This window comes from Rattus norvegicus, chromosome 17, assembly GCF_036323735.1.
Source record: "Rattus norvegicus strain BN/NHsdMcwi chromosome 17, GRCr8, whole genome shotgun sequence".
NCBI classification, from domain to species: domain Eukaryota; kingdom Metazoa; phylum Chordata; class Mammalia; order Rodentia; family Muridae; genus Rattus; species Rattus norvegicus.
Window position 1 is genome coordinate 62716368 of NC_086035.1, and position 27950 is coordinate 62744317.

At 45.3% G+C, this 27950-nt stretch overlaps 1 protein-coding gene across 5 annotated transcripts; it reads left to right on the top strand.

Annotated features, from left to right (window-relative positions):
• Lgals8 (galectin 8) lies at positions 1-27905 on the top strand. 5 transcript variants are annotated; one of them, XM_006254167.5, is made up of 10 exons: positions 1-100; positions 5427-5569; positions 8327-8415; positions 9871-10081; positions 12597-12716; positions 13261-13317; positions 14627-14653; positions 19940-20028; positions 21604-21769; positions 26340-27905. In XM_006254167.5, the coding sequence occupies exons 2-10, from the start codon at positions 5528-5530 to the stop codon at positions 26487-26489; spliced, it is 951 nt and encodes a 316-aa protein (XP_006254229.1). In that variant the 5' UTR covers positions 1-100; positions 5427-5527; the 3' UTR covers positions 26490-27905. The 5 variants fall into 5 exon arrangements, with proteins under 5 accessions (XP_006254229.1, XP_017455928.1, XP_006254230.1 ...); XM_017600439.3 differs by lacking the exon at positions 1-100 and adding an exon at positions 2218-3524 and having other exon boundaries at positions 13261-13302; positions 14624-14653; XM_006254168.4 differs by lacking the exon at positions 1-100 and adding an exon at positions 3441-3807.
• The last annotated feature ends 45 nt before the right edge of the window (positions 27906-27950 follow it).

A 27950-nucleotide genomic window follows, 5' to 3' on the forward strand; every position in this document is an offset into this window, starting at 1 on the left:
ACTAAGATTCTACTATTTTGTGATATAACTAGTTCTAGAAGCTTGCTTCTCTCAGATGAAACACTAAGACACGGGACATGAACCCTGTAGCACATATGAGGTAAGCCTTGTCACTCTACTGAACGGAGGCCTGGCTGGAAGGGGAAGAGACTCAATGTTCCTGGGTGATGCTGCTCAAGTGTGGGAGTCATTAGGTCAAAGTGAAAAGATTTGGGGCTGGGGAGACAGGTGTCAGTGCAGTGCTTTGCACACATGACCATCTGTGTTTGATCTTAGTATCCACATACAAAGCCAGGTGTGGTGACTTATAACCCCAGCGCTGGGGAGTCGAAGACATGAGGATCCCTAGAGTTTTCAGGCCAGCCAGTCTAGCCAAATCCAAAAGCTCCAGGTCTCAGTGAGATGCCCTGTCTCAAAAAGGAAGGTAGATTACTCTGGAAAAACGACATCCAAAGTTAACCCCTGGCCTCTATGTGCATCTGGTTATCAATCACGTGATGGTCAATACTTCACATCTGGTTTTTAAGAGAGAAAAATCCTGAGAGGGAGTAAAGTGTCTCATCCTGGACTAGGTATCAATACTAGCGGGACAGCACACAATGGCTCTCCTAGCTGGTATGAGCAGACTTTAATCTTCATTAAGTGTCCATGGATGTCGGGTTACAACCTGCCACTGAGTTTTACAAACATTTTAACAGATTATAAATGGCATTTTAAACTAATTTTTTTGTGTTTTGCCTACATGTAGGTCTACGCACCATATGTGTACATAAATAGTAATTTTTGTTTGGTTTGGTTTGGTTTTGGTTTTTTTGAGACAGGGTTTCTCCGTGTAGCCTTGGCTGTCCTGGAACTTGCTCTGTAGACCAGGCTGTCCTGGAACTCAAGAGATCCACCTCCCTCTGTCTTCTGAGTACTGGGATTAAAGGCTCCCACTGCCCAGTCTATGAATAGCCTTTTTAAAAAAAAAACAAACAGATCAATCCAAGAATGAGTTTTGTGACAATTTGTTTCTTCATTGAAACATATGAAGTCAGGGCAGAAACACTTCTTATTGTGTCTCATGGTTACAAAGTCTAAATGTCATGGTTACAAAGTCTGTTGTATTGTCTTTTTAAAAATAAGGCAGAAAACATGTGATCTTAGTACTTAGGAGAATGAAGCAAAAGAACTGAATAGTTCAAAGCTAGTCTACATAGGACCACAGTATCTCAAAAATATCTATTCCTGGAAAATGAAAATCTTAAAAAAAAAAAAAAGGTTCGTGTGTATGATGTATGTGTATACATGAGTAGAGGAGGCTGTCGAGACCAGAAGTTGTTATCCTCTGAACCTAGAGTTACGAATGGTTGTGAACTGCAGTTGTAGGTTCTGGGAACCTGCTTGGGTCTTCTGCAAATGCCATGTGCAAGTGTAGGATTCTCTCCAGCCCCAGTGAAAACCATTCTTTACTCTTCCACTTGCTTGCTTCTCAATTCTTCCCAGCTAAATGTTTCTCCAGGTTATGGCTCCTCCAGCTCTCATTTCTACACTGCTTTAAAGTCAGTTCCCAGTGACCTCTGCTGCAACACTCATCAATCCTGTTTGTGTTCTATGACGCCTTGAGCATTCAGCAACCTGAATGTTCTCTGTTTTGGGTACCTGTAGCCATTCCCAGCATGTCTCTAAATTTGATATCTCTCTCTCTCTCCCCCTTTCTCTCTCTCTCTCTCTCTCTCTCTCTCTCTCTCTCTCTCCCTCTCTCTCCCTCTCCCTCTCTCTCCCTCTCTCTTCTTTCTTCCTTTCTCTTTCTTTCTTTTCTTCCTGGCCAAGTCTGTTTTCCCATTCTATCTGTGCTCCTAAGGGACCTCCCATCAGACCCAGCATGTTGATCTTTATTTTCAGAGCACACTGTTGCTTTCAGGAGCCCCAGGACTTTGTACTAGCTATTCCCACAACTTGGAATGCATCCAGCACCGAGGGGAATTTATCTTATTTTAACTTTGTAAAGAAGCAGGTCAACTCAGGCCAAACTGAAGATATTCAACTGTTCTTCACTTTCAAGTAATGTAGCATTCAACCCAATCCTTAGGAACCTTTCTTTAGAGGCATTACATTAGGTGTTGGGAATGTGTAAGGCAAATTCCCTATTGACCAAACCAGCTCAGCCAGTCAACAGGTTCTCTGGGTAGGGCATGAGGATTAAAAGAAAAAAGACAACTAGACAGCACTGTAGCACGACCCTAGCCAGTTCTGAGGCTTAGGCTGGTTTATTTCTTTTCCAGTCTGCTTTCACACCACTTTTAGTACATGCTAAATAATAAGATCAGTTCTGGGCCAAGGAACAAACAAGGTAATAAGCAAAGTCCTGTGATCACTGTTTCTAGGGGTTTACCAGGATGACCGAGATATCTGAGCCTACTTCTCTGTCCTAGCCCAAAGTCAAGTTCTTGCCTGAAGCCTACTTCTTTGTTTTAGCCCCAAATCAGATTCCTACCTGAGCTTACTTCCACATCCCAGCCCAAGGTCAAATTCCTGTCAAGTTTCTAGAAGTGGCCTCCAAAACTCTCCACACCCTATCTCAACTTACAAACCCCAGAAAGTGTAGTGAGAAGCCCACCACATCTAATAATAACAACAGAGCTAAAGCAACGTATATCAAGGGTTAACTCCAGCTATTTGGGTAGACTCTTGGAGTGAATCAAATTTAGAATGGACAAAAGGAGAAAAAGTAACAACGAATCAAACATGAAGTTGCTGCTAAGAAGCTTGTAAAAAAAAAAATCCAAGTTCAAAATAAATAAAACACAAACCAGCCAAAAGACCAAATGGCTATGTCAAACATGTCCTTTAAAAACAAACATGGGCAGTATCCAGAGAAGAGCATAACCTTGAGGCCGTTAGTACATCTAAACTAAGCAGCTTGGCCAGCCGTTCTCAGTGCCGTACAGCCTTACTTGTATTTGTTTGAACAATAACGGGGCAAACGGTCAGTCGTGCAGGCCTCTGACTATGCAGCTAAGTGCTTACTGACCATCTATCTATCTACTTTGCTCAGAACAGAGCACCGCAGTATCTAAACTGTTTCCTAAGGAAGCATTCGCCACGATTACTCTTTAAATGTTTTTTTAACACCACCCTTGAGATGGTGTGTCTGACCCAGAGTAACCGAGAATGCCTTAAATTCTCTAGTATGACATTGAATTTATAATACTCCTGCCTCCACATCGCAAGGGCTGGGTGCACCCCGACCGATTTGTGCAGAGCTGGGGGATGGAAATCAACCTGGGTGCTTCCAGCACGTGAGGTGAGCCATACCCCAAGCCTAGACACCCACTCCCGCAGCCAGCCAGTAGTTTGCGTGGGTGACAGGAAGAGCCTAACAGCCCCAACTCCCAGCGTTCGGACGCCCCGCCCCTGCAGTCGTTCGCACGGAAACGGCTGCAGGCTGACCCCGCCCTCGGCCTGTAGCCGCTCCGGGAACCCGGACGGCGTCCGACAGAGGACACACGTCGGAGCGCAGCACCTACTACCACCTGGCTGGGGTGAGTCCTGGCGACTGCGGGCTCAGGGGCATCGGGATATCACTGTTCCCGGATTGGAATCCGAAGGGAGGTTCGAGTGTGGACACGGCGTCCCGCCGTCCCCTTCGTGACACGCGCACGGGCCACCAGACACCGGGAGCGGTCGTGGGTTGAGGCTTGTAATCGGACCGTATTGTTGGGACAACGCTACCTGCCACGGGTGAGGGCTCTTCGCCGGGCGGCTCCCCTGCCGTGGAAAGGCGAGCATCACCTGGATCCCCAAGAATGACAGGCCCGGGGACAGGTGATTGACAGCTCTGTCACACTGCGCGATTCTAGACACGCACTTTAGGCTGCTGAGTCATTCGATGCCAACGTTAAACACGGGGAAACGCAATTTCTCTGGGTTGGGGATCGTCCTAAAACCTAAGTCATAGCTTGTTGTGGCTGTGACGGTGAGACATGCCTGGAGACTTCGGAGACTAGTTATTTAATGCCAGCCTAGGTCATCTTGATCTCTCTCTAGGCAAGCTATCAATTATGGATGTGGTAATGGCAATTCTTGTCTCCTTTTTGCTCGTGTTCGTGCTTCCTGAATTGCACAGAACAGAATGAAAGGTTCAAAGGATTTGACTAAAATGAGTTAATGACAGATGCTAGGTAGGGGCCTAGGGTGGTCTTTAGGGGTGTAACCAAGAGAGATGTAATTTTCTGTTCTCCGGTATAAAAGCGATTCAGCGAGTGCCTATTGTTAACAGCCTGAAGGAATTGTAGGAAGTAAACCACAGGAAACTCTAGTTTCATTTTCTGGCCTGGTTCTGGTTTGAGCCATCAAGCCTAGAGGTAGTAAGGACACTGCGAAAGTGCAAAGCATGCACTCTTTTAAAAACCAGGCGGATGCAGAACAGTGCTTCTAGTATTCAGAGGAGTAACTATGCCGCCCCCACCCCACCCTCAACTTATTTAATTTGGCTGGCTGAAGAAAACCAACGTCTTCTGTTAGTAACAGCTGACACATACTGAGCTATTTTCTACTATGTAAACTAGTTTAATCCTCAGGACAGCCCCACCGTGTGATTCCTACTCAAATAGGAAAAGTTAAATGACTGTTGTCAAAGCACTGCTCGAGTGATATTTGCCATTGTTTTAGTTTAGGGGTCTGTGTCTTGTGTGTTAGGGACTGAACCCAGGACCTTGAGCTTGTTAGACAAGTTCTCTACCACTGAGCCACACCTCCAAACCCTTTCCCCACCTTTTGTTAGGTGTTGAGGATTGAACCCAGGGTTTCAGGCATACTGAGCTCAAGCAAATGGCCACTGACCTTCTAGTTTGTATTTTATTTGTATTTACTGCTTTTGACTTGTTGGTTTTGCGGTGCTGGCATAGAACCTGGGGCCTCATCACACTAGGCAAGCTCTCTATTCAATCTGTGCCTTTAGCCCTTAAAAATGATCTTGACAGGATGCCTTAGCCTCTGTTCTACTGCTGTGAAGACACCATAATGGAAACATATAAAGGAACACTTGTAGAGGAAAGCATTTAATTGGAGCGTGCTTATAGTTTCAGAGGTTTGGGTCTATGGTCGTCACGACTGGGGAGCATGTGGGATGCAGGCAGACATGGTGCTGGAGACGTAGCTGAAAGTTCTACATTTGGATTCCCAGGCAGCGGGAAGGGAGAGACACTGGACCTGGCTTGGTCCCACCTCCAGTGACACAGTTTTCCCAACAAGGCCATACCTCTCTATCCTTTTAATTAGTTCCACTCTTTGGTGGCTCTTTTATGTATAAATACATTATTAAGAATATATGGTAGGTCTTTGGTAATACTCACTGTTGTCTGGTAACCATCAGTAAAGGAATTTAATTGACATAGGAAAGTTTGATGTGAAGAGAAACTGTGCACGGTTCTTCTTTTACACAGGACAAGTTATTACTTTGAGTAATCCTTAAATGAAGAGTGGGTAAAGCCCATATACGGAAGAGAGACTCCAGTCAACAATATCAATAAGTTGAAGAAGAAAAATGTTGTCCTTAAGCAATCTACAAAATATCATCTATAACCCGGTAATAACAGATTTTTAGCAAAGTTTTGGGGTTTTTTTGCCTGTAGTAGGATTGACAGCGAGTACACTCAGGTTCTAAAGTTCAACCAGGGCCAGGCATGAACACGATTAAGTTAGCACTCAGGGCATTCCAGCTGGGAGACTGATACTGTGACAGGTGCTGGCTCAGACCTTAAAAACATAACTTTCAAAGGAAAATGCATTTCTTATTCTACATAGTTTTCCCTTCTTTTTAAACAATTTTAATGATTTATTTTTATGGGCATTGGTTGTTTGCCTGCACGTGTGTCTCTGTGTGAGTGGAACTGGAGTTACAGACAATTGTGAATTGCCAGTGCGGTTTCTGACAGTTGAACCATTTTCCCAGCTTCTCCTAGTCTTCCCTTCGTTTTTATAACATTTTTATTTACTGTGGTGTGTGTGTGTGTGTGTGTGTGTGTGTGTGTGTGTGTGTGTATGTGTGTGTGCGCATGCGCATAAACCTTGATGCCACAACACACACATGAAGGAAAGGTCTGGGGACAACTTTTGGGGAGTTCTATTCTACCATTTGGGTCTGAAAGTTGAACTCAGGTGGTCAGATTTGGCAGGAGGCACCTTTACGTGCTGGGCTGTTATACTGGCCTCATCCTTCTTTCACCTGTCTGTCTGTCCATCCATCTATTGTATAGAGGATAGAACGTATGGCTTCATGATTTGGGCATATTATAGCACTAGGCCACACTGTCCATCCACCCATTCCCTGTCCATTCATTTATTAGCTGTTTCTGCTTGTTTTAAGATAAGGCACTGCTGTGTTATCCAGTCTGACTTCAAACTTGAAATCCACCTGCCTCAAGCCCTAATACTGGGATTGTAGACTAGTGTGTTCCACCACACCCAGCTTTTTGTGGTGTTTTTGAAATGAGAACTGTCCACAAGAAGTTAGCGTCTCAGATTTCCCCTCTGTTCTCCCAACACTGCTTGGAAGTATAGCAGGGGAAGTGTCAAGAGCTAGAGGCAAGAGACCTGAGCAAAACATGTTGTCCAGTTCAGGCTGCTGGTAAGAGTCTGACTAACTGCTAGAAAATGCAGTCAACATCCTGGTCTTCTAGAAACCTGTGAAGGGCCTACTTTGGTTTTCAGTGCTAGTGAGCCTCTCTAGATGTGCCTGGTTTCTTTTTACCACCACACTGTTGATAGAGACCTGATATAGAGCCACTGGTTTTTTGTGACCCCCTAGGAGACTCTTGGGCAGTAGAAATGTCAAAAGTCACTGAACCGGTTGTGTGTGTTGAGAATATAGCTGTGATTTTCCCCCCTTAACTCTCAGTACCACAGTGAAAGAAAGGTTTTAAGAACCATGTCAAGCAAACTGAATTTTGGGGAGAAATAGCCTTATGTGGCAATGGGTTTAAAAAAGGTTTGCAAAATTTGACATCAGTGAAGACATTTAAAGTGGTTTTATGCATGTTGTAGCTAAAAACATCTCAAGGTTGTAGACTGGAAAAAAGACTAGACCTATGTGGGGTGCGTGTGTGTGTGTATGTGTATGAGAGAGTATGTGCTTGTGCATATGTATGTGGTGTGTGTTTGTGAGTATATGTGCATGTGATTTTTTTTTCCTGTACTTAGTGGAAGACAGGAACTGCTTCCTGTTCATTTGACCTTATGATGAATGTTTTAATGTTCTTGGTCTAGACTGGTATAACGTCTGTCAGTGTTAAAGCTTCTTAGAACAGATAAAGTACACATTGCAACTGGTGGTGTCTTTTTCATTTTTCTACTTGGTATATTTCTTTCATTAGTTCCACTGAAAGAATTTTAAAAATTAAAAGCCAGAGTCACTCTTCGTTCAAATCGAGTGAGTAACTTGAAGACTGCCTTTGTTCTGTACCAGAAAGGCAGTCAAGCGGCATCTGTAGGCATTTCATTATTGTCTTCTCATAGACTTTGTAGTTGTTCTAGGCACTCTTGCTTTTGTTTTGTTGAGATGAGCACGGACACTTCACTTTGTAGCCCAGGTTAGCCTCCAGCTTACATCAGTCTCTTTGCCTCAGCTTCCCAAGTGCAACTTGAGCTTCCACACCCAACTTGTGGAAACTTAAGCCTCTCTCGATATTCAGCTGGACTCATCCACATTAACCCTAGCTGGAGCTGAGGAATGGCTCCTTCTGGAACCAGATTCCCTAAGGCCCCTGCCTGAGGCCTGAGGCCTGAGGTCACCAGCGTGTGGTGGATCTTCTAGCTGTTGAGTTATTACAGCCAAAGGGCAGAGAGCAACTCTGCCTGAGGAAGGAGTGCCGGGGCAGAGTCCAGAGGAATCCAGCACGTGCCCCAGGGCCATTTAGATCCGCCACAGTGTGACACTAAGGTGGTGTTGTCTGCTGGGGAAACTGAAGACTCAGGGTTTTTAACTGTGGCTGGTCACAAAGGTGCTGTCTGTCTCACATACAGGAGCACTCTAGACACCTAGGGAGGAAGTCCATGTGTCCTCCTGTTGCCTAGGGCAACGGCTGCCTTCTTGGAAACCCAAGTGTAGGACTCAGTCAGGAGCCAGCCTCTGGAGGGCAGCACTTTGCCTCATGTTTGCTTAATCTACTTCAGTATTTTTCGCCTCATCTCCAGTGACAGCTTCTTATCAGTACTTGGGAGGCAGAGAGGCGGGAGAGTCAGAAGTTCAAGGTCATGTCTTATTAGATACATTAATCACTGAGTTTGGTCATAATTGCCTTTATTCACTTATGAAAATAACGTTTGTAAAATGTCTTTCCCTTAGACAATCCCCTATGTCAGTACCATTACTGAGCAGTTGAAGCCTGGCTCTTTGATCGTGATCCGTGGCCATGTTCCTAAAGATTCAGAAAGGTAAGATCACTGTGTGGGATGGAAGGCCAGCTGTCTCTCCGTGACTAGAGAGGACATTTTGATGCTCTGAGGCCTCTCTGCCTCACTAACAGCCCTGCTAAGATGTGAGGAGAAGGAGTTATAGGGTGAAAGTTCCTGGAATGTTCTGTTCTGTTTTGTTTTGTTTTGTTTTGTTTTGTTTTGTTTTGTTTTGTTTTGAGACAAGGGCTCTCCATAGCCTTGGCTGTCCTAAAACTCACTCTATAGACAGGTTGGTCTCGAGTTTATAGAGATCTGTCTCCCTCTGCCTCCCGAGTATGGGATAAAAGGCATCACCACCACACCCAGCTGATTACTGGAATTTTTTATATCATCACTGTAAGTCTGATTTCAAAACAAACAGATACACTGATGGAAAAGCGGGGTTGTTGAATAACAGAAAGTCTCAGCACAGTCTTAGCACTGTCACAGCATCTCTCGAGAGTCTCTCGGTGGTGCTGCTGACAAGACATGGTGTTGCTGAGTGTCTGCTTTGGGTATAATAAACTCAGGGTGTTACTTCTCTTGTTCCTGAGAAAAACAACATAGAGAAGAAAGATTTATTTCATTCAGTTCATGATGTGAGGGTACAGTCCATCCCGGTTGGGAATGTCTGGCAGTAAGAGCAACTCTGCAATGGTGGCAGGGTCTTGAGGCGACTGATCACATTGTGTCCATGGAGAGGGAGTAGAGAGATAAATGGCTGGGGCTCAGCTCACTCACTCTCTTCTGTATTCAGTCAGGAACTCTAGTCTTTGGATGCTGCAGTCCACATTTAGGGTGGGTCTTCGCTCCTCAATCAAACCTCGATGAAAATGCTCTCACAGACATGCCCAGGGGTGTGTCTCCTGGGTGACCCCCAATTTGGTCAAGCTCACAAGGAAGAGTAGCCATCTCAGATCCTGTCATTCAGAGCTGGATTCAGTTCTGAGAGGCCGACATGATTGGTTTGAGTGACGTATGGAAATTATCCTACAGAGACCCCTTGAGTGTACCCGTGGGAGCAGGCCTCATGATGAGAACCCTCACCAAAAACGTAGCCTCACTTTCGTGCTTTGAAAGACTGGTGGTCTATGCGTAGCAGGGGGTGAGGTGGTGGAGCAGAAGTGGGTGGGATCAGGTACAGCTTGCTTTGAACAGACTCTTGGACCAGGAGTTTCCCTGGCATCTGCCCTCTGTTCATCAGCAGATTTGAACACAGATAAGGCCAGCATCCAAGACAGGCAGGAGAGGGAAGTTCTTATTCTGGGTCCATTTAACTCAGCTCATGCTGTGGGGCTCTGTTACTGAGGAAAGAAAAGGGGAAGATGGGCAGGCTGCCCTGTAGGTCCTGTGGATGAAATGGGGGGTGCTAGGGTGGGGGTGGTTGGGGGTGCTTGTACTTTCCCCATGGTTCACCTTTGCAGACTCACGTGGTTCTGTTCTGCTCTTGCCCAGATTCCAAGTAGACTTTCAGCATGGCAACAGCCTGAAGCCGAGAGCTGATGTGGCCTTCCACTTTAACCCTCGCTTCAAAAGGTCCAACTGCATTGTTTGTAACACACTGACAAATGAGAAATGGGGCTGGGAGGAGATCACCCACGACATGCCTTTCAGAAAAGAAAAGTCCTTTGAGATTGTGATCATGGTGCTAAAGAACAAATTCCAGGTAGGTGCTGAGAGAGAGAAAGGGGGTGTGTGAGCGTGCGTGGGGATGGCGTGGGGAACTATATGTCACCGTTCAGATGGAAACGCAGATGCAGAACAGAGACATTCTTAGGTCTTCTTCCAGGAGGGTAAATTCTGGATCATGTCACGGTTAGGGGAGTGGGTTATAAAACCCACACCTGAAGTGTCCCACTGCCCCTCATGGCTCCATGACAGATCCAGTGCATGCATCTCCCACCCCGAGAGGCCATGGTGCCCAAGAGGAAGATTAGTGTGGATAGAGCGATGAAGGCGGAGCCCAAGCTCCATTCCTTGAGGCTATCGGCCAAGCCCCGCCCCTGCCAAGGTGGACAGGAAGCCGGAAAAGTGGGAAAGGATAAAAACATCAGACAAAAAAGTGCAGATAAAAGGGAAGAGGGAAGCGAAGGGCAAACAGGCTGACGTGGCTGACTACAGATCTGCCTGCAGACAACGGAGAGACAGAAAACCAGAGAAGAGAAAGATACCAAGTCCAACTAAGCTTCCATCACGTCTGTCAGTGGTCCCTGCCACTCTTCTTGTACAATCCAGAGGAATATTTTTTTATCAACCATTTTGTAAATGCCAGTTTTTTAGTAGCTCTAGAAACATTTTTAAAAGGTGAGGGAATCCCACCCCATCCCATTTTTTTAAGTGTAAATGTTTTTTTTAAAGAGGTTAAATCATTTGCTGGTTGTTTATTTTTGGTACAACCAGAAAATAGCAGGATACTGAATCAGGAGAGGCTGTGACTGTGTTGAGGGTCACCATAACATACTGTAGAGGGGGCTGGTTCTATATCCTACAGTACAAAGCTTACTAAATAGCAATTTGGAGTCTCAGTCATGCATTCGTGTCTGGAATTTTTTCAGTTATATCTGGTCCAGTGTTTCTAGTAGAGCCATTTTGTAAGAAAGCCAGTCTTTGGTCCTCGCCCTGTCAGAACTGTGATGCCTTTTGTCATGGCAGACCATTTTCCTAACAGTTGTGATAATGTGCAGTGAAAGATGGAGATTTTGAGTCTGTTCTGTGGTGTTGTGAATTGGTGGAACTGAGGATTATGAGCATTTGGTTGTCATGAGAGGTCTTATGGAAACTTGCCAAGTTTGAGGAAACAATACGTAGCTCTTTGTTTGCGTACATAACGCAATGTGACTCTTCAGCGTTTGCGTACCTGTGATAAGAATTGAAATGTCTGTGTACTCTGCTCCTTGACCAATAGAATCTCAGTTATGAAAATAAATAAACAAATAAATCCCACACCTGAAGTGTGGGAAAGTCTGCATGACCCGTCTATTGGTGAACAGGGAGCACCTCAAAGGGGCATGCCCAGTCTCTCAGCAAGCTACTGCTGTAGAGCCCTGAGGGCCTTGTGAACAGTGACTTCCAGAGGCCCCTAAGAGTGCCAACCCCCAAACCCATAGAGGGCTTGTACAGCGGAGGTCTTGCAGCACATTTTGGTCCAGGTCCTTGTGGGACATTGCCCTTTGGAGCCCCCTGTGCTCCTCGGTTTGCTGTCCTATGCCCTTCAGTCTTTAATCTAGCTGTACCCCCCGTTGTTGCCCTGGGTTTGTTGTATATGGGGATTTTTAAAGCTCACTCAAAGGTCCTACTGTGGGCCCTACTACGGGCTGCTCATGTCTCCCTCCTGGAATCTGAGGTACACCACCTGGCATTTGAAGGTCCTGTGTAGAAGATTCACAGATACAATCTTCCCATCTCACACAACTGTAGCCCACTGAGTGAGGCTCTTCTCACCCCGAGATAAGAAATCTCAAATAAGTCAGAGAGCTTACCGTCACTTTGCTTTGTGTGTGTGTGGGGGTGGGGGGGTTTGTCTTTTGAGACAGGGTTTTTCTGAGTTGTGCTGGCTAGCCTTGAACTCACTCTGTCGACCAGGATGTTCTAGAACTCAGGAGTCTGCCTGCTTCTGCCCACCAAATGCTGGGATAAAGCACCATCACTGCTTGGCTGCTGCGTGCTTTCACCGAGTGAGCTCAGTGCCTTCTTGTCCCTCCCATAGAGGTGGGGCTGTCAGACTGTAGCCCTGAAAGAGGGTTGGGACCACAAGGAGGCAGAGCTTACCTGCATCTTAGGCTTCCAGACCTCGTGAATGGCTCTTGGGGCCCTGCGCATGGTTGTCTCCTGGGCACACACAGATAGATACATGTGGAGCACACATAACATCCAAATGTATGTGTCTGGAGAGATGAGTCAGGCACTTACTCAGACAGTACTCCAAAAGTTCAGAATTTCTGCTACTGAGGTTGCTGCTTTCAGCCACAATGCAAGCAGAGATCTGTGAGAAAAACCTGAGGCGTCATCTCATTCATTCATTCATTCATTCAGTTTTGTGGTGCTGGAGATGAAACCTGGGACTTCACACTGTGGGCAAGTGTTGTACCACAGCTCCAGTCCCACCCCGTAAGAGACACTTATTTGGATGAGGACTTACCTATCACTGTGCTCTGAGTGCATCGCCTTCTGCGTCTCTCCAGGTGGCTGTGAATGGAAAGCACATTCTGCTGTATGCCCACAGGATCAACCCAGAGAAGATAGACACACTGGGCATCTACGGCAAAGTGAACATTCACTCCATCGGGTTCAGATTCAGCTCGGTCAGTGCCCTTCCACACACCCCTGGGGGCTTCGGGGACAGTGTTTTCACGTTTGGTCAGACCAAATGGCAGAAACTTCCTTTAATTTACACCTTCCATTTAGGTAAAAATAATATAACTATTTCAGACCTAGTTGGGTTCTGCCCACTAAGCATGCTTTTGTTGTTATAGGACCTCAGATCTAGAGTGAGCCTACCAGTTGGTTAGTTAGCGTGAATCTCCTGTCCCTGGGTGTGAATAACTAACTATTCCTATAAGACAGTTTTCTATGTATCTAAATTTAAGCTTCCCGGACATTGCTAGCTTGTTTCCAATGCTGTGAACGGTGTAATTCTCAACAGCTGTGCCTAGCTCTTAGGAACATTAGATCTTGTTCTCACAAACTCTCGCCAGTTTGGGGGACCCCCACTGTTGAGTTGCATTTTTAAAAAGCATAATTATCAATAATTTTCCATGGTCAGTATCACCAATAAGTTTTTATTATGTTCAATATTTTAAAGAGAGATTCTAATGGATGTTAAAATTAATGTATGTTCTTTTGCAGGATTTACAGAGTATGGAAACATCTACTCTGGGACTGACACAGATAAGTAAAGAAAATGTAAATATTCTATGAACCATCAGTTTAAAATGTTCTTAGTTACTCTCAGTGGAAGGAAGGATCTTTTCTCCCTTTAATGATGGAGTTTTCTGTATGTGTTCATATGCATGCAGGTGTGTGTGTGTGTGTGTGTGTGTGTGTGTGTGTGTGTGTTCAGGTAGGCTAGAAGTCAACTCTGAGGTCTAAATCAACTGTTCTACATCTTTTAAAAAGTTATTTTGCATGTATATGTCTGAAGTATGTGTGTGCATGTATACATGTGTGTTGGCACGAAGCCAGAAATAGACATTGGATGTCTTCTTTGATTAATCTCCACCTTTTGAGGCAGGGTCTCCTAGTTGAACCCGGAGCTGGCCAATTCAGCTAGTCTAAGTGGCTAGCTTGCCCTAGAGATCCTGTCATGTGCTAGGGTTGAAGGCAGGCGTCCATGCCTGCCCAGCACGTATGTGGTGCTGAGGACTTGAGTCCTCATGGCTGCCCTGCAAGTGCCTTAGCCTTGGACCCGTCTTCCCAGTTCTTCCACCTTGTTTTTCTGAGACAAGGTCTCTCACTGAGCCTGGGACTCCCTGTTGGCTAAACTGGCTGTTCTGCTCGCCACAGGGGCCAGCCTTCCTCTGTCTCTCCAGTGCTGGAGTTACAGATGTGCAGCTCCCATGCCTGGCTTTTACGTGGGTGCGTAGCAAGATCCTTACCAGTTGAACTCTCTCCCTGGATTCCTAAATTAAGTTTTTAATGTGAGGTCAGGCTAGAATTAGTCAGTAAAGAGCCAAGAGAAATACTGTTTTCTGGTGTTGGGCATTATGTTTTTGTTAACATGTAGCATATTAGTTTAAATGATTACCACTCTGGTGTCTGTAAAAAGCACCCTGTCTCCCTGGCTTGATGAGAGGTACTAGCGTGAAGCACCTGTAAATACTGAACATCAGGTGCACTTCAGATGAATTCTCTGCTCCCAACAGGAACAAGAACAGTTTACAATTGATACTTTGCTGTTCTTAAGAAAGCAGGTCTTATCCCTGTAGGCAAGACATGCCAGTGTTTAGAGAGTTCTTGGGGAGGACAGGTAAGATGCACTTGAAACTCACATTTAGACATTTGAATAACTATTAATTTGTGGATGATAAAGTGTTCACATGAGGATGCTAGACCTTGTTGCCCTTCATAAGCTCCACGGTACCTGTCAGGAAACACAGTGCCCGTGTCACTCCAAGGCAGATAGAGCACTGATACATGAAGCCACAGCAAACTGCTCCTTTGCAAACCTCAGTCACCCAGTAGGTAGTTCTCACTTTTCTTTTTCTTCCACCAGATACAAAAGTCTGGCAAGCTCCATTTGGTGAGTACTTTTGCTTGGTTATTACATATGAAATATATTGTAAATAACCTAGAATGTGAACAGCTGAACCTTGAAGGCAGCTGCATCCTTCCTATGCTTTATTGTAGAACTGTTTCCTGTCATGTGGCAGTAGTGAAGACATTCCTAAAAGTGTGTAGAATGATTTATTTTGTGTGCCTGGCATTTTTAAAGGACCCTTCAGTGCCCTTCAGTGTTGGTTGCCTCTTGAAATTCTGAGAACAGGGGAGGATATAAAAAGCCAGCAGAGGCTGAGAGAGAGGAGAAGGGTCCAGGATACAGAAGAGCAGGGTCAGAGAGTAGAAGACAGGACAATTGGTGATAGCTGAGCCAGGAGGAGCTGAGCTGAGCCAAAGAAGATACTGTTAAGAGACAGGAGAAGAATTTAGGAAGAACCCACACAAAGTAGCAAAAAATTATGAAAAGCTACATTTGGCACTCAAGGTAGGGCTAGGCAGAATGGGAGGTTTGATTTTGTAGAGCAAATGGCAGGAAAAGGTACAGATACTTTGTTTCAACAAGCGGACAGGGTGTTTGCTGAGGCTGTTAGAACATCTCAGCATGGTTTTCAGAAGCAGGTTTTTTCCCTCTCATTTTCTTCTTTATAGGCTATTTTGCTTATTAAAGGGTTGAAAGATTCTGAGCGACTGGAAAAAATAAGGGTGGGAATGGAGAAGCTTGGGAATTAAAAAAATGGAGAAAATGGAAGAAAATCAAGAGGGTTCGTTCCTCTCTTTTCTGAAAAAAGTAACAGAGTTGGCTGTACAGCTAGAGAAATTTTGGAGTAGAGGCAGACAAACTTGAAAAAAGCATCAAACATTAAAAGGGGAGGGAGAGAACAAATAGGTTCACTCCCAGTGACTGAACCAGGCAGTTTTTACCAGGTAGAAAAGGGGAAAGGGACTCTGTGTCAGACGGCAGTCAAGCCAAAGAAATGGAGAAGCAGAAGAATGGTCAGATGAGAAAGCCTTTTTCAGGAGACACAGTTAAAACCACGGAACCTTCTGAGGACAGGCAGTCCTGGTCCCCGGAACCACCAACAGCATTCCCAGAAGTTAGATAGCACATGCCTGCTCACGGGGCTGATCCGCAGGTTATGATGAATTAGGACGGCGGCTGCAGAATGAGGGACCTGAAGCTTCTAAAGAGGCAATGATGCCTTAATGGATGCACTGCCCCTGTGAAATAAACTCTAAATAACTGGGCTTCTTGATAGACGTATCCCCCAAGACTGGAGGGGACTGGTAACGCATGCACAGGAGGCTGGCCCTTATTGTATGGTGGTTATGGTGGAGAGGAAAATGCAGACTTGGAACATTGCAGTGGGGTGAAGGGAATGAATGAAGTGGGAGAGCAGTTGACAGGCGCAGGTCATTATGTGATACACAAGAACAGGTGTGGTTCGAAGACGAGGTCATGAAACAGTGTCATCCAGCAGCTTTAAGACCTTGGGGTGACATTGAGGAGCCAGGAAAGAAGCCCACATCATTTACAAAGATTATACAAGGCTCTGGAGAAACCGTCACAATTTTTTTTTTTTACAAAGATTGATCTCAGCAGTAGATAGGACTATACTGGACTATATTAGCACTTGAAAACCCAAATACCAAACGTAAAACAAAAACCCTAAGACCACTAAAGGCAGGGGCAGCACCCATGGACGAATGGATAAAGAATACAAGTGACATTGGTTCTAATGTAGACCACACTAATGTAATAGGTCAAACTGTAGGTCTCTGGTATCAAAACGCCTGGCGCGTAACTGTGGGAAATATGGACATTCAAAACAAAATTGTGACCAGGCCATCTCTAAGGACAAGGGTTGCCACTGGACCAATGAATGTAGGACCAAGAGAGATAGCCAAGGCAATTTCTTACTATTGGGGAAATGAAATGGGCACACCGGAGGTGGGGGTGGGGCAGCCTCGGGCTCCACAGCCAAAAGTACAAGCCGTTTGCCACTTGTCAGCCAGGAAATAACAAACAAGCAGAAAAAACTCAGCTAAGTAGCACAGATCTAACGCATGCTGCTACTGCAGGCAGTGCTGCTCTAGACTTGGCCAGAGATAAACATCTTACGCTAGTCCTAAAAACCCAGTGTTATAAAGTAACTATTGGAGGTTATGGTCCTCTGCCCTCAGGGACAGTAGGAATGGTCTTGGGAAGGAGCAGTTTGCCTTCCCAAGGATTAACTGTTCATCCAGGAATTATAGGTGAAGATTTCAAAGGGGAAACCGAAATAATGACTATGTAAAAGAGAGATGCTGGTGATGGGATTGCTCAGCTCTTACTGTTTCCCTATATATCAAGGGCAAAGCTCCAGTTAAAGATCAGAAGGGTTTGGAAATACAGGAAAATATGTGTTCTGGAAAACAATTGTTAATGATCAGAGGCCAGAATTAAAGTTGCAAGTGAATGACTTTGAAATAGAAGGCTTGATGGATACAGAAGCTGCTTGGAATTCAGAGTGGCCACTTCCAAAAGTTTATACCCAGGTTCTAGGAATTGGAAAGTTATCTCAGATAAAACAAAGTATGCAATAGCTTAAATGTGTGGGATCAGAAGGTCAGATAGGAAGGTCAAACAGCCTTATAAATGTATGGGGATAAGAATTATTACTCAGATTAATATTCTCTCAATACCAGACACAATCCCTAAAATAAAAGGGGTGAAGCGGCAGATGCTTCTTGGGAGGAAATTAGAAAAATGTCATTCAGAACAACCACAGGCTGGGCAGGTTGTCTAAACACAGGACACAGGGACCGAGTTTCTCAATTTCAGAGTACTACTAAAACCATACCGATGACCTTGCCCTTAAAATGGTTTACTAACAAGCCTTTGTGAGTAGGTCAGTGGCCTCCAACTAAGGAAAACTTACAGACACTTTAACAGCTTGTATAAGAGCAGCTGAGGGCCCAACATACAGAAGAGTCTACCAGACCATACATTTGCCCTGTAATTGTTGTAAAAAAGAAATTAGGGAAATGGGGAATGTTAACAGATTTGAGAGCCATGAGTAGAGTAATCCAACCAATGGGATTACAGCCTGGAATTCTTTTACCTTTTTTATTTTCTAAGGCATGGCCTGTAAAAGACTGGCTTTTTTTTCTATCCTCTTGCAAAAGCAAGATAAAGAAAAATTTGTCCTCCCAGTGCCTGCTTATAATAATGTTCAACCTGTAACGGGTTATTAGTGGAGAGTTCTTCCACAAGGAATGTCAAATTGTCCAACTCTCTGTCAATATTTTGAGCAACAACTGCTAGAAATAATTTTTAGGCAATTCCCTCAGTCCATTTTTTACCATTACATAAATGATATTTTTGTTGGCTGAATCTGATGTAGATACTTTAGAGAAAATGTTTGGTGAAAATAAAGAATTTTCCTTGTTGGGGTTTGTAGATTGCTTCTGAAAAAAAATACAGAGTAATGACTATTATGGGGATACCTATACAAATTAAGACTGACAGTGTTCCTGCAGTAAGATGAAGCAATTCTTTGCATAATATAAAGCACATTTCAGGAATACCACACAATCGTAGAGGACAAGCAATTGTAGAAAGATCTAGTCATATTCTTAAAAAAATGCTTATAAAATAAAAAGAATAAAAACCCCTTAAGGAGAGACTAAATAGTGCCCTGTAAACTTTGTTTTCTGAACATTAATGAGAAGGGAACAACAGCAGCTGAGAGACACTGGGTCATAGCAAGAACTGTGGGATTAAACCAGTTTATATATGATAAGGATATGGTAACATCTGAATGGAAGTGAGCATATGTTTTGTGTTGGAGTGGCGGATTTGTTTATATTTCCATAGGAAACAAAATGCTATAGATCATCAAAACTAATAAAGCTCAGAGGTGAGCAGGGGAGGTGTCCTGAACCTTGGCCACTGAGCCAAAAGGAGTAAAGAAGAGAGCTTGACCAGGCACTGCCTTCCCCTGCCAGCCAGACAATCCCAGACACGAAACGTTCAGCACCTAACCACCGACAGGCCTGCGAGCAGGACTTGGGTCTAAGCAGGTCTTTAAGACAGATCGTGCCAAGTACCACATCCTGCGTGTCCCAGTCAGGACGACAAGCCCAAGGGTCACAGAGCTGGGGACAGAGATTGAGACTTCAAAGAGGAACTCCAAACTAAGACAGTCCAGGAGTATAAAAGGTTCAGGAAGTGGGACCCAAGTTACAGGAAAGAGAAGCATCACTGTTAGTTTCTTATCTCACAGAAAGGTCACATCAGACAACTGAGAACCCACCCTGGAAAAGGCATTGGAAAGAATGGAGAAGTAGCTTCTAAACTCATAGTTAGTAGCTAAAACAAATGGGGGGGGGGGTGTAGTGTGACTTATTTTGTGTGCCTGGCATTTTAAGGGATCCTACGCCCTTCATTCAGTGTTGGTTGCCTCTGGAATTCTGACAACAGGGGAGGATATAAAACACCTGCAAAGGCTGAGAGAGAGGAGGAGGGTCCAGGAGACAGGAGAGCAGGGTCAGAGAGTGAAGAGAAGGCGGTTGGTGATAGCTGAGCCAGAGAAGAGGAGGACACAGGAAGAACACACACAAAGTAACAAAATAAATAAATAAAAGCTGCAACATCATATCCAGAACTTTCTACACCAAGAGCAGAGCTGCTACTGCCACTCACCAAAATCCACCTCCCAGCTGTCTGTCTACGGTTTGAAGAGCCAACAGTTTAACTCTGTATAGAAATTAAGTTGTGGGCTGGAGAGATGACTCAGTGGTTGAGAGCACTGACTGCTTTCCAGAGGTCCTGAGTTCAAATCCCAGTAACCACATGGTGGCTCACAACCATCTGTAATGGGATCTGATGCCCTCTTGAAGGCAGTGACAGTGTACTCACATACATAAAATAAATGAATCTAAAGAAATTAAGTTTTAATTAGCTACTACATGTAGCCCAGCTGAAGCCAGGGCAGCCCTTTGCGTTCTGAGATGCCCTCAGGCGTGTGTCTGAACCACTTATGTGGTTGCTGATCCCACTAGACGGGATGACCTTGGTTCCAGTCACAGCTCTGCTGGCACAGCACCTGCAGGTGGTATCAGGTGCTATCCACACCACATCCTGTTCTGTCCTGTAAAGCAGTCCCTGTGTGTGCTGAGTGAGGCCGTGCTTTGCAGGGGACCCAGCTGAGATCACCATAGCAATAGCAAAGGTCTTTCCCCTCCCGGGGTTCACAGACTCTTAACCCCGCCTTCGTTCAAGAGCCCTTTCTGAAGATGCCTCATTCTGACTGTGGCCCCTTTTCAGAGCCTGCCATTTGAAGCAAGGTTGAATGCCTCCATGGGCCCTGGACGAACCGTTGTCGTTAAAGGAGAAGTGAATACAAATGCCAAAAGGTCAGTCTGCTGCTGTGCCAGCGCCTGTGCACTTGGGCTCTGTTGGAGCTGGTGTTGCTTTCCTGAGAGGAGGGAACTGGCAGGGCCAGGTCCCACTGAAGAGCTGCTGGCAGGGTCAGGACTGAGGGCGGGTTCTGGCCAGGGAGGAGAAAACTTTGTCCACGAGGCCCCTCTTGCCTCAGTATCACCAAACTTGGGGTCACAGTCCATACCCCAAGAAGCCAAGTTGAGCGAACAATCCTCAAGGAGACAATGAGATTAGTCAAATCAGTGGTGAAAAACAGAAAAGGGATTTACTCAACATGGCCACAGTGGGGAGAGACAGAGATCCAGTGACCCCTCTCAAGTTCATCTTCAGGCAAGATTCAAGTTTAGAGGGCCAAGGATCTGTACATCTAAGCAGTCCCAGTCAAGGTGTTGTCCCACCACCACTGGCCCACTGGGCTCCTGTCTCACCCGGTGAGGTGCTCTGACAAGTTGTAAATCTTTTTCCAGGTGACAAGTTCCCTCTGTGAAACAAAGGTAGATGAGGGACACGTCTCTCTTTACAATATCTTCACTTCTACCAGGCCAGTTCTGTCAGGTCAGGTTTCTCTCCTGTGACACAGAGCATTGTGCTTTAAGACTCTTTTCTGGGTTGGGCATGGTAGTGCATGTCTAATCCCAGCATGCAGGAGGCCAGCGAATCTTCGTGACACCAGCCAGCTGTACACAGTGAGACTGTCTTAAAAAATCGTTCATGAGTGGGACTGGGGAGTGGGTCAGCAGGTAAAGTTTGGGTCAACAGCACCTGTTTGAAAGTGTGGTGGCATGTACTGTCTACAACCCAGCCCTGGGAGACAGAGACAACCCTGCCTCAAAAAATAAGGTAGAGAGGCTAGACACATGGCTCAGTGATTAAAAATATACACTGCTTTTGTAGAGTCACTCTCCAGCACCAATGCCAAGTACCTCACAACCTCTAGTGACTCCTGCTCCAGGGGATCTGATTCCCCCTTCTGACCTCCACGGGCACCTGCACTTACATGCACAGAGCTATGTCTCCAGAGGATCTGATTCCCCCTTCTGACCTCCACGGGCACCTGCACTTACATGTACAGAGCTATGTATATGTGCATACCTAAAAATAGCAAAATGAGTCTTTAAAAAATGAAAGTAGTAAGTTAGTATTGGAAGACACCTAGTATCAACATCTGGCTTCTGTGTGCACAGCCACCCCCGTGTATCACGCACATGCACGCATGCACGCACGAACGCACGCCTCTTTTCCCAAGATGTCCATATTATTGGAAGCTTTTCATTTGTAGTAGCATGCTTTCAAGAAGGGGTCATGTAGAACGGGTTGGAGAATGCCTACACTGAGAGACCCTGAGGCCTGCAGCCTGAAGTACTTAAGGGGTGCACCTGTTCTGAACCCCCAGTTGTGGTTCAGCTGGACCTCAGCTTCAGCATTGATCCCAGTCTCGTGTTGCATGAGAGTCAGCGGCATGCAGATATGGAGTTGGAAGTCCCTCCTCCGCGTGCGTGTACATGGTTTGAAGTTCAAGTCTGAGCTTGCCTTTCTCTCTCTTAAAGCTTTAATGTTGACCTAGTGGCAGGAAGGTCAAGGGATATCGCTCTGCACTTGAACCCACGCCTGAATGTGAAAGCGTTTGTAAGAAACTCCTTTCTTCAGGATGCCTGGGGAGAAGAGGAGAGAAACATTACCTGCTTCCCATTTAGTTCTGGGATGTACTTTGAGGTAAGATTATGTTTCTTTTGTTTTGTTTTGTTTTATTGGACAGGAAAGAGCCCTGAGAACACACTGGAATAACTTTTGTTTCAATAAAACCCAATCCTGGCTCAGAGGTTGGGGGCGCTGACTGCTCTTCCAGAGGTCCTGAGTTCGGTTCCCAGCAGCCACATGATGGCTCACAACCATCCTTCTTCCGGTGTGTCTGAGGACAGCTACAGTGTATTCATATAAATAAGATAAATCTTAAAAAAAAAATAAAAAATAAATAAAACCCAATCCTCTATGTAGGCAACATCTGCTGCTGGTCACTGGCCGTGGAGGTTTTAATCTGAACATGGGCCATTGGCGCAAACAGCAGGGCCAGAATGATTGACATTTGTCATAGTGACAACAGCTGTGTAGCCCCAGGGAATTTTGGCTGGACCTTGTCATAGTACAGGAACCACAGATACACTTTTACTTACACACACACACACACACACACACACACACACACACACACACACATATGCTGCAGTTATGCACACTCATGTGCACATGTCAAGGCCAGGGGTGGTTGTTGGGTTAAGTGTCTTCTTGTAACTCTCCCCGTTTTTTTGAGACACATCACACATCTCTTACTGAGCCTGGAGCTCTCCAATTGGTTAGGCTGGCCAGCGAGCCCTGGGACCCACCTGTCCCTGCATCCCAGCACTGGGAATAAGGGTATATCCCACTGCACCCAGAGTTTTCCCTAACTCAGGTCCTGTGCAAGCACTTTATCTGATGAATCATCTTCCTAGACCCACATGTGTACTTCTAAGTGGATATATGGGAATCCTAAAATTGCATGGTTTCACTATCCACGCCTTCCACAGTTCCAGGTAGCAGTATTTCTAAGAGCCGGTCCTGTTGGCAGGTAGTCAAGGATTAGTACACCAGAAGGCGTTCAGTTTCTAGTCCCCAGGGTGTACTGTTAATACACGGCGCTTCCCAAAACCTTTCTGAGGTGCTTTCTAATTGGAGAGTAACATCTCCTTGGGATATGGATGCCAGACTTTCTCTCTGGCTTAGACCGCTCTTGGTCTTTAGATCATTAATTTAGGTTGTGCCTTACGATTACTACTACTACGACTACGACTACTACTATTACTACTTCTTTCTTCGTCCTCCTCCTCCTTCCTCCTCTTCTTTCTTTCTTCTTCGTCTGTTTTCTGTGTCTGTTTTCTGTGTAGTCTTGGCTGTCTTGGAACTGGCACTGTAGACCAGGCTGGCCTCTAACTCAGAGATCCACCTGCCTCTGCCTTCTGAGTGCTGTGATTAAAGACATGCACCACTACAAGCCAGCTACATTTTAAACTCATGTGCTCCAAACCTTCCTAATGCTGTGACCCTTCAATACAGTTCCTCATGTGGTAACCACCAACCATAAAATTAGTGTTGCTATTTCATAACTGTAATTTTGCCACTATTGTGAACCATAATGTGTGACTCCTGTGAAAGGGTTGTTCATGGGGTCACAGCCCACAGGTTGAAAGCCACAGTTCTAAACTATTGGAGTTCTTGGGACTCATCAAATTGGTTGTTGAAGCATGAACAATCGAGGTGATAGAAGGTGGCAACTGGATTATTTCCCAGTTCCCAGTCGAGCCTAGCACTTGGAGGGTGAGTGATACAGATTAGACGTGGGAAGCCTTTGGAGGTGTAGGTACTGGTTGTGAATTCAGAAGGCTGAGCAAGGGCTGGAAGGCCAGGTTTAGGGCACTTTGAACAAGTCCCTGGAAGTGGGAAGTATGGCTCAGGGCTTGTCGTTGGCAAGGGACAGGATATATGAGATGATGTAGGGTGCACCTCTAGAAGGCAGCTAGTCCTTGTGGCTGAGAGGAAACCAGTGGTATAACTTGGTCCTGAAATAAAAAGATAATAACAACCAAATAATGCTGAAAACAACAAAAGTGAAAATTCAAATATTTACCTCCTCCAATTTAACTAATAAGTTGGATGAAGATTTGATGAAGCAGGGGCTGGAGAGATGACTCAGTGCTTACTGTTCTTGCCGAGGACCCGAAGTCAGTTTCCAGCCAGTCCCCACGCCAGCCAGTCCCCACGCCAGGCAGTTCACAGCTTCCTATAATTCCAGGTGCAGGAGATCTCAGACCTGTACTCATGTCCGCCCTTCACACAAACACATAATTAAAACTAACATAAATCCTAAGGGAGATAGATCAGTACACGTGGAATCCATACTCCTTCAGTACTTGGACTCACTTCTCTTGTGAGCGCTCATGCTACAACAGTGAGTATCTCATGTTGCTGTCAGTCTCCCACAAGAACATTCCTTAGGTCAAACTTGTGTCTCGTCAGTATATTTCCCTGAGGTTCTTGCAGATCTTTCCACTATGCCATTCTTTTCAAGTGAACAGGATCTTGCACTTCAAATTTCCTTACCCTGATTCTCTAAGTGCAGTTATATGTGTGTGTGCAGGCCTACTCTATCATGCAGTGCCTTTTCCAGACAGGAAATCACTGAACCTGGGCTAAGTTGGTAGCCACCAAGCCCCAGTGATCCTGTCTGGACTCCCCATCTCCCACAGTTACAGGTGCTTGGGCAGCTCTCTTCTTACTTGCGTGATAGGACCCAAACTCAGGTTCTCTCACTTGCTTCTATAGCAAGTGCTCTTTTCCACTGAGCCCTCTCCAGCCCCACTCTTAAAAATAGTCATGCTGGGGTAGAGCCCAGTGCCTCACAGGCAAGCACAGAATCACTAAGTTACACTGGCTGTGTCACTGCAGACACTGTATCAGCGGAGCTCAGGAGACACCAATCAGCTTTACTGTACTCCATGTTGTTCAGCCCGGCCAGTGTGGTTACTTCCAACTCTGAAGACGTAAGTCCAGGGCAATCACAACTGAAGAGCCAGCAAATTCTATTTTTCTGGCTGTTCTGAAGTCACTTAGAGAGGGTCTCTGCTGTTGGACATTTCTTGTCTAGGCCGACTGCAGTCATGTGCCTTGTTTTTCCAGTGATCTCACTTGTTTATGAGAAGCATTTATTTGATACAACTGAGGGAACTTGCTAGGACTGCTCCTGGCTTCCTGCCCTGTGCCTATACCCACTTCTTTCTGCGAGTCATACAACAGGAGACTCTGATCTGAGACTTATTAAATATACTTCATCCAAGATCCCTTCCAGCTGGTTGAATTTGGGATTTTTCTCCCATTCTTGGGGAAATGTATTTCCCCAGTTCCCTGTACAGCATACTTTGATTTTGATCAGTTATTCTGACTTCCTGTAGTAGCTTTTTCCGTATCTGCTGTGGAAAGATTAAACCCTCAACTTACTTCTTTGCAGGTTCACGTTTATTGTTCATTTAATCTCTGGGAATGGGGCAGGTCCAAGGCCAGGCTGTGCTGTTTTCTGATGCTTCACATGGCAAGGAGCACAGTGTAGGGCCACCAAACTGGCCTTTTTAGTGAGTAGACATTTGGTACAGCCAACAACAGGACTACTTAAGCTCTGTGTCAGAGTGTACAGCAAAGGGGAGGCCTAGGTGTTACAGGATCCTAGCTTTGGACGTTTGGTTTCCTTTTAGGGGAGTGCTTTGGAGGGTAGGCAATAGTGATCAATCTGCCAGGATGCTGACTACTGCACAAAGCCTGGGAACTTGGCCCTAAAAAGCTTTTTGGAAACATGTTCTGAGCAAGGGCAGAGTTAGTAATAGGTCTCTCCACCAACATAATAAGCCAATTCAAGCCAAATTAAAAGTATAAAAGCAGGTTTGTTTGGGAATGGCTGTCAGGTTCACAGGTTTCAAAGAACAAGGCCAGAGAAGTTGCCATGCAGACAAGGGAGGGTGGGGTGGGGAGGGGGGAGAGCGAGAGAGAGAGACAGAGACACAGAGAGACAGAGACACAGAGAGAGAACAGAGTATACAGGAAGGGGTAGAGGGCTGAGAGAGGGAGTAACCAAAATGTCTGGATCATATAGGAAAGAGCCTCTGGGGGAAGGGTATGCCAATCATACCCTGTAACAGAAAAGGACGGAGGGATGCTAGAACCTGGAGACCAGTGCACTTAGATGTCAAGACACCTTAGCCCCTGGTCCTGGGTTTGAAATGTAACATTTAGGATTACCAAGTAACTGCTCTTTTTACCAAGTGTCCCAAGCCTTATCAGTTGAACTTTATCTGTGACTAAGACCTTTAGTATCAAGGCATGATATTCAGGGTTCAAGACTCAGCTTATCAGAAGGGGTGGGAAGTGGGGCAGTGACTAGCAGCTGTTAATTCCCAAATATGAGGAGAGACACTTCCCAGTCTTCTGAGAAGAACCAGGAGCAGAATGGGGATAAGGGACTACTAAGGGAAGGACCTGATAAGACACAAGTGGGCTGAAGCAGAAGATGCCACCATGATATACTGGGGATTTGGGTCATCTTTAAAATCACTCAGAAGTGAAGTCAATGGAAGAAGGCTGGGGAAAGGTGTCTAAGCTCAAAGTAAACCAAATAGTTTTCCTTCTGACCTTCTGTTAGTATAGAAGAAACATGTTTTAAAATGAAAGGCAGCTACTGATGGTATACCTCCTTTCTTTTCAGATGATAATTTACTGTGATGTCCGAGAGTTCAAGGTTGCAGTAAATGGTGTGCACAGCCTGGAGTACAAGCACAGATTTAAAGACCTAAGCAGCATCGACACACTAGCAGTTGATGGCGATATCCGTTTGCTGGATGTAAGGAGCTGGTAGCTATCATGACTGCCAGAACCCTGGAAATACAAAATGGCTTATCCGATACTGGCCATGTCAAATGCATCTCGCTTTCACCACATTGTTATACTGTTAAGTTGAGCTCGCACAACATCAAGTCCTACTGGTGTTGTCAGGCCTGGCCATGCAGTGTGGCTACCTCTGAATTCCCAGGAACAGATGGGGCAGTCACAGCTCACTGCGAGCGAGGCTCTGCACACCGGGTCCCTCTTATAAAACTGCACTCAACAAATATCTAAGTGCCTAATATACTACATATGCTAGCTGACAGGGATGGCAAGCGTACTTCCTCTGTACATTCTCTGAGCTGGCCAGACATGGCAGTGCCCACAACTTGTGTGGTGCCTGTTTTCTGGCACTCACATGTCATGCGACCAGTTTCTGATGTAGGGTCTTCCTGCTAGCATTGCATTTACCCCACTAGGGGCCTTTGCAGTTAAGATCAGAAAAATATACTAATGGATGGAAAACACTACTTCCCCAGTAATCCTGTCATAATCAACATTCTATCATATCTCATAACTGAAGACTGCATAACATTTATTTAGCTCTCACTGCTTTAAACTTTATAAAATATATGATGCTGAACACAGCAAAAAAACTGAGGCCAAAACGCTGAATTATGACAAAACAAGTGTTCTGCTCCAGGCAGATTTCTGCTGGTTGATTGGCAGATTAAGTCCAGGGTGTTTGTGGGTGCCTGTGGCAAAGCGCGGTAGAAGTTTATAGTTTGAAAAACCCTCTTGGGTAACTAACATCAAGGTATACAGTGAGTATATAAAACAGGCACTGTCAGAGCAAAACCGATCCAGGAGGGCAGTGTGAAAAGGTTGAGCTGGTGTGGAGACCAGCCCTCGTGCCTTTGGGTCTGAAGATGTCGGCACATCATCAGTGAGGTCAAGCACTGCTCTGCCTGCTAAGTCGACTTGTATCAGCAGATACAGCTTCTGTACTCCTGTAACCTCCAGGATTTGACTGGAGCCCTAGGTAGTCTTTCTTCACTGGTTGTCACAGATGTCAAAGGTTTGGCTGTTGGGAGGGGGAAGTGTTACTTTCATCAGGTCATTGTATGATATTAAACCACAGGATAGCATTTTGCCAGGGTTTAGGAGTATTCAGTCAACTTGCCCAGATACACGTATCATACATAGGAAATAACAGCATCAGCAATCTTACTTTTTAGGAAGTACTCAAGGCAGCAACTGCTAGTCCTTCATTTTCATGCAAATTTATTATGTTTACTCTAAAAAATTCATATGGGGTGGTGGATGGAACTGGGCAATTCGTAGGGAGCCCAGGAGGCTCTAGAATCCCCCAGTTACTTCCTTCATGCATTACTGAGATGTTGGGGGTTGAAAGGCCCTCAGTTAAAAATAAAAGCCCATTCATACAAAAGTGTATTTTCATTTCTATTTTTATACAAAGCCATTAAGACTTATT

Excerpts from the sequence above, each read along its gene's own strand:
- Lgals8 (XM_006254167.5), top strand. The coding sequence starts at position 5,528 with ATGTTGTCCTTAAGCAATCTACAAAATATCATCTATAACCCG. Across the intron at positions 8,416-9,870 it reads GTTCCTAAAGATTCAGAAAG|ATTCCAAGTAGACTTTCAGC; the intron begins GTAAGATCACTG and ends GCTCTTGCCCAG. Across the intron at positions 12,717-13,260 it reads TCGGGTTCAGATTCAGCTCG|GATTTACAGAGTATGGAAAC; the intron begins GTCAGTGCCCTT and ends GTTCTTTTGCAG.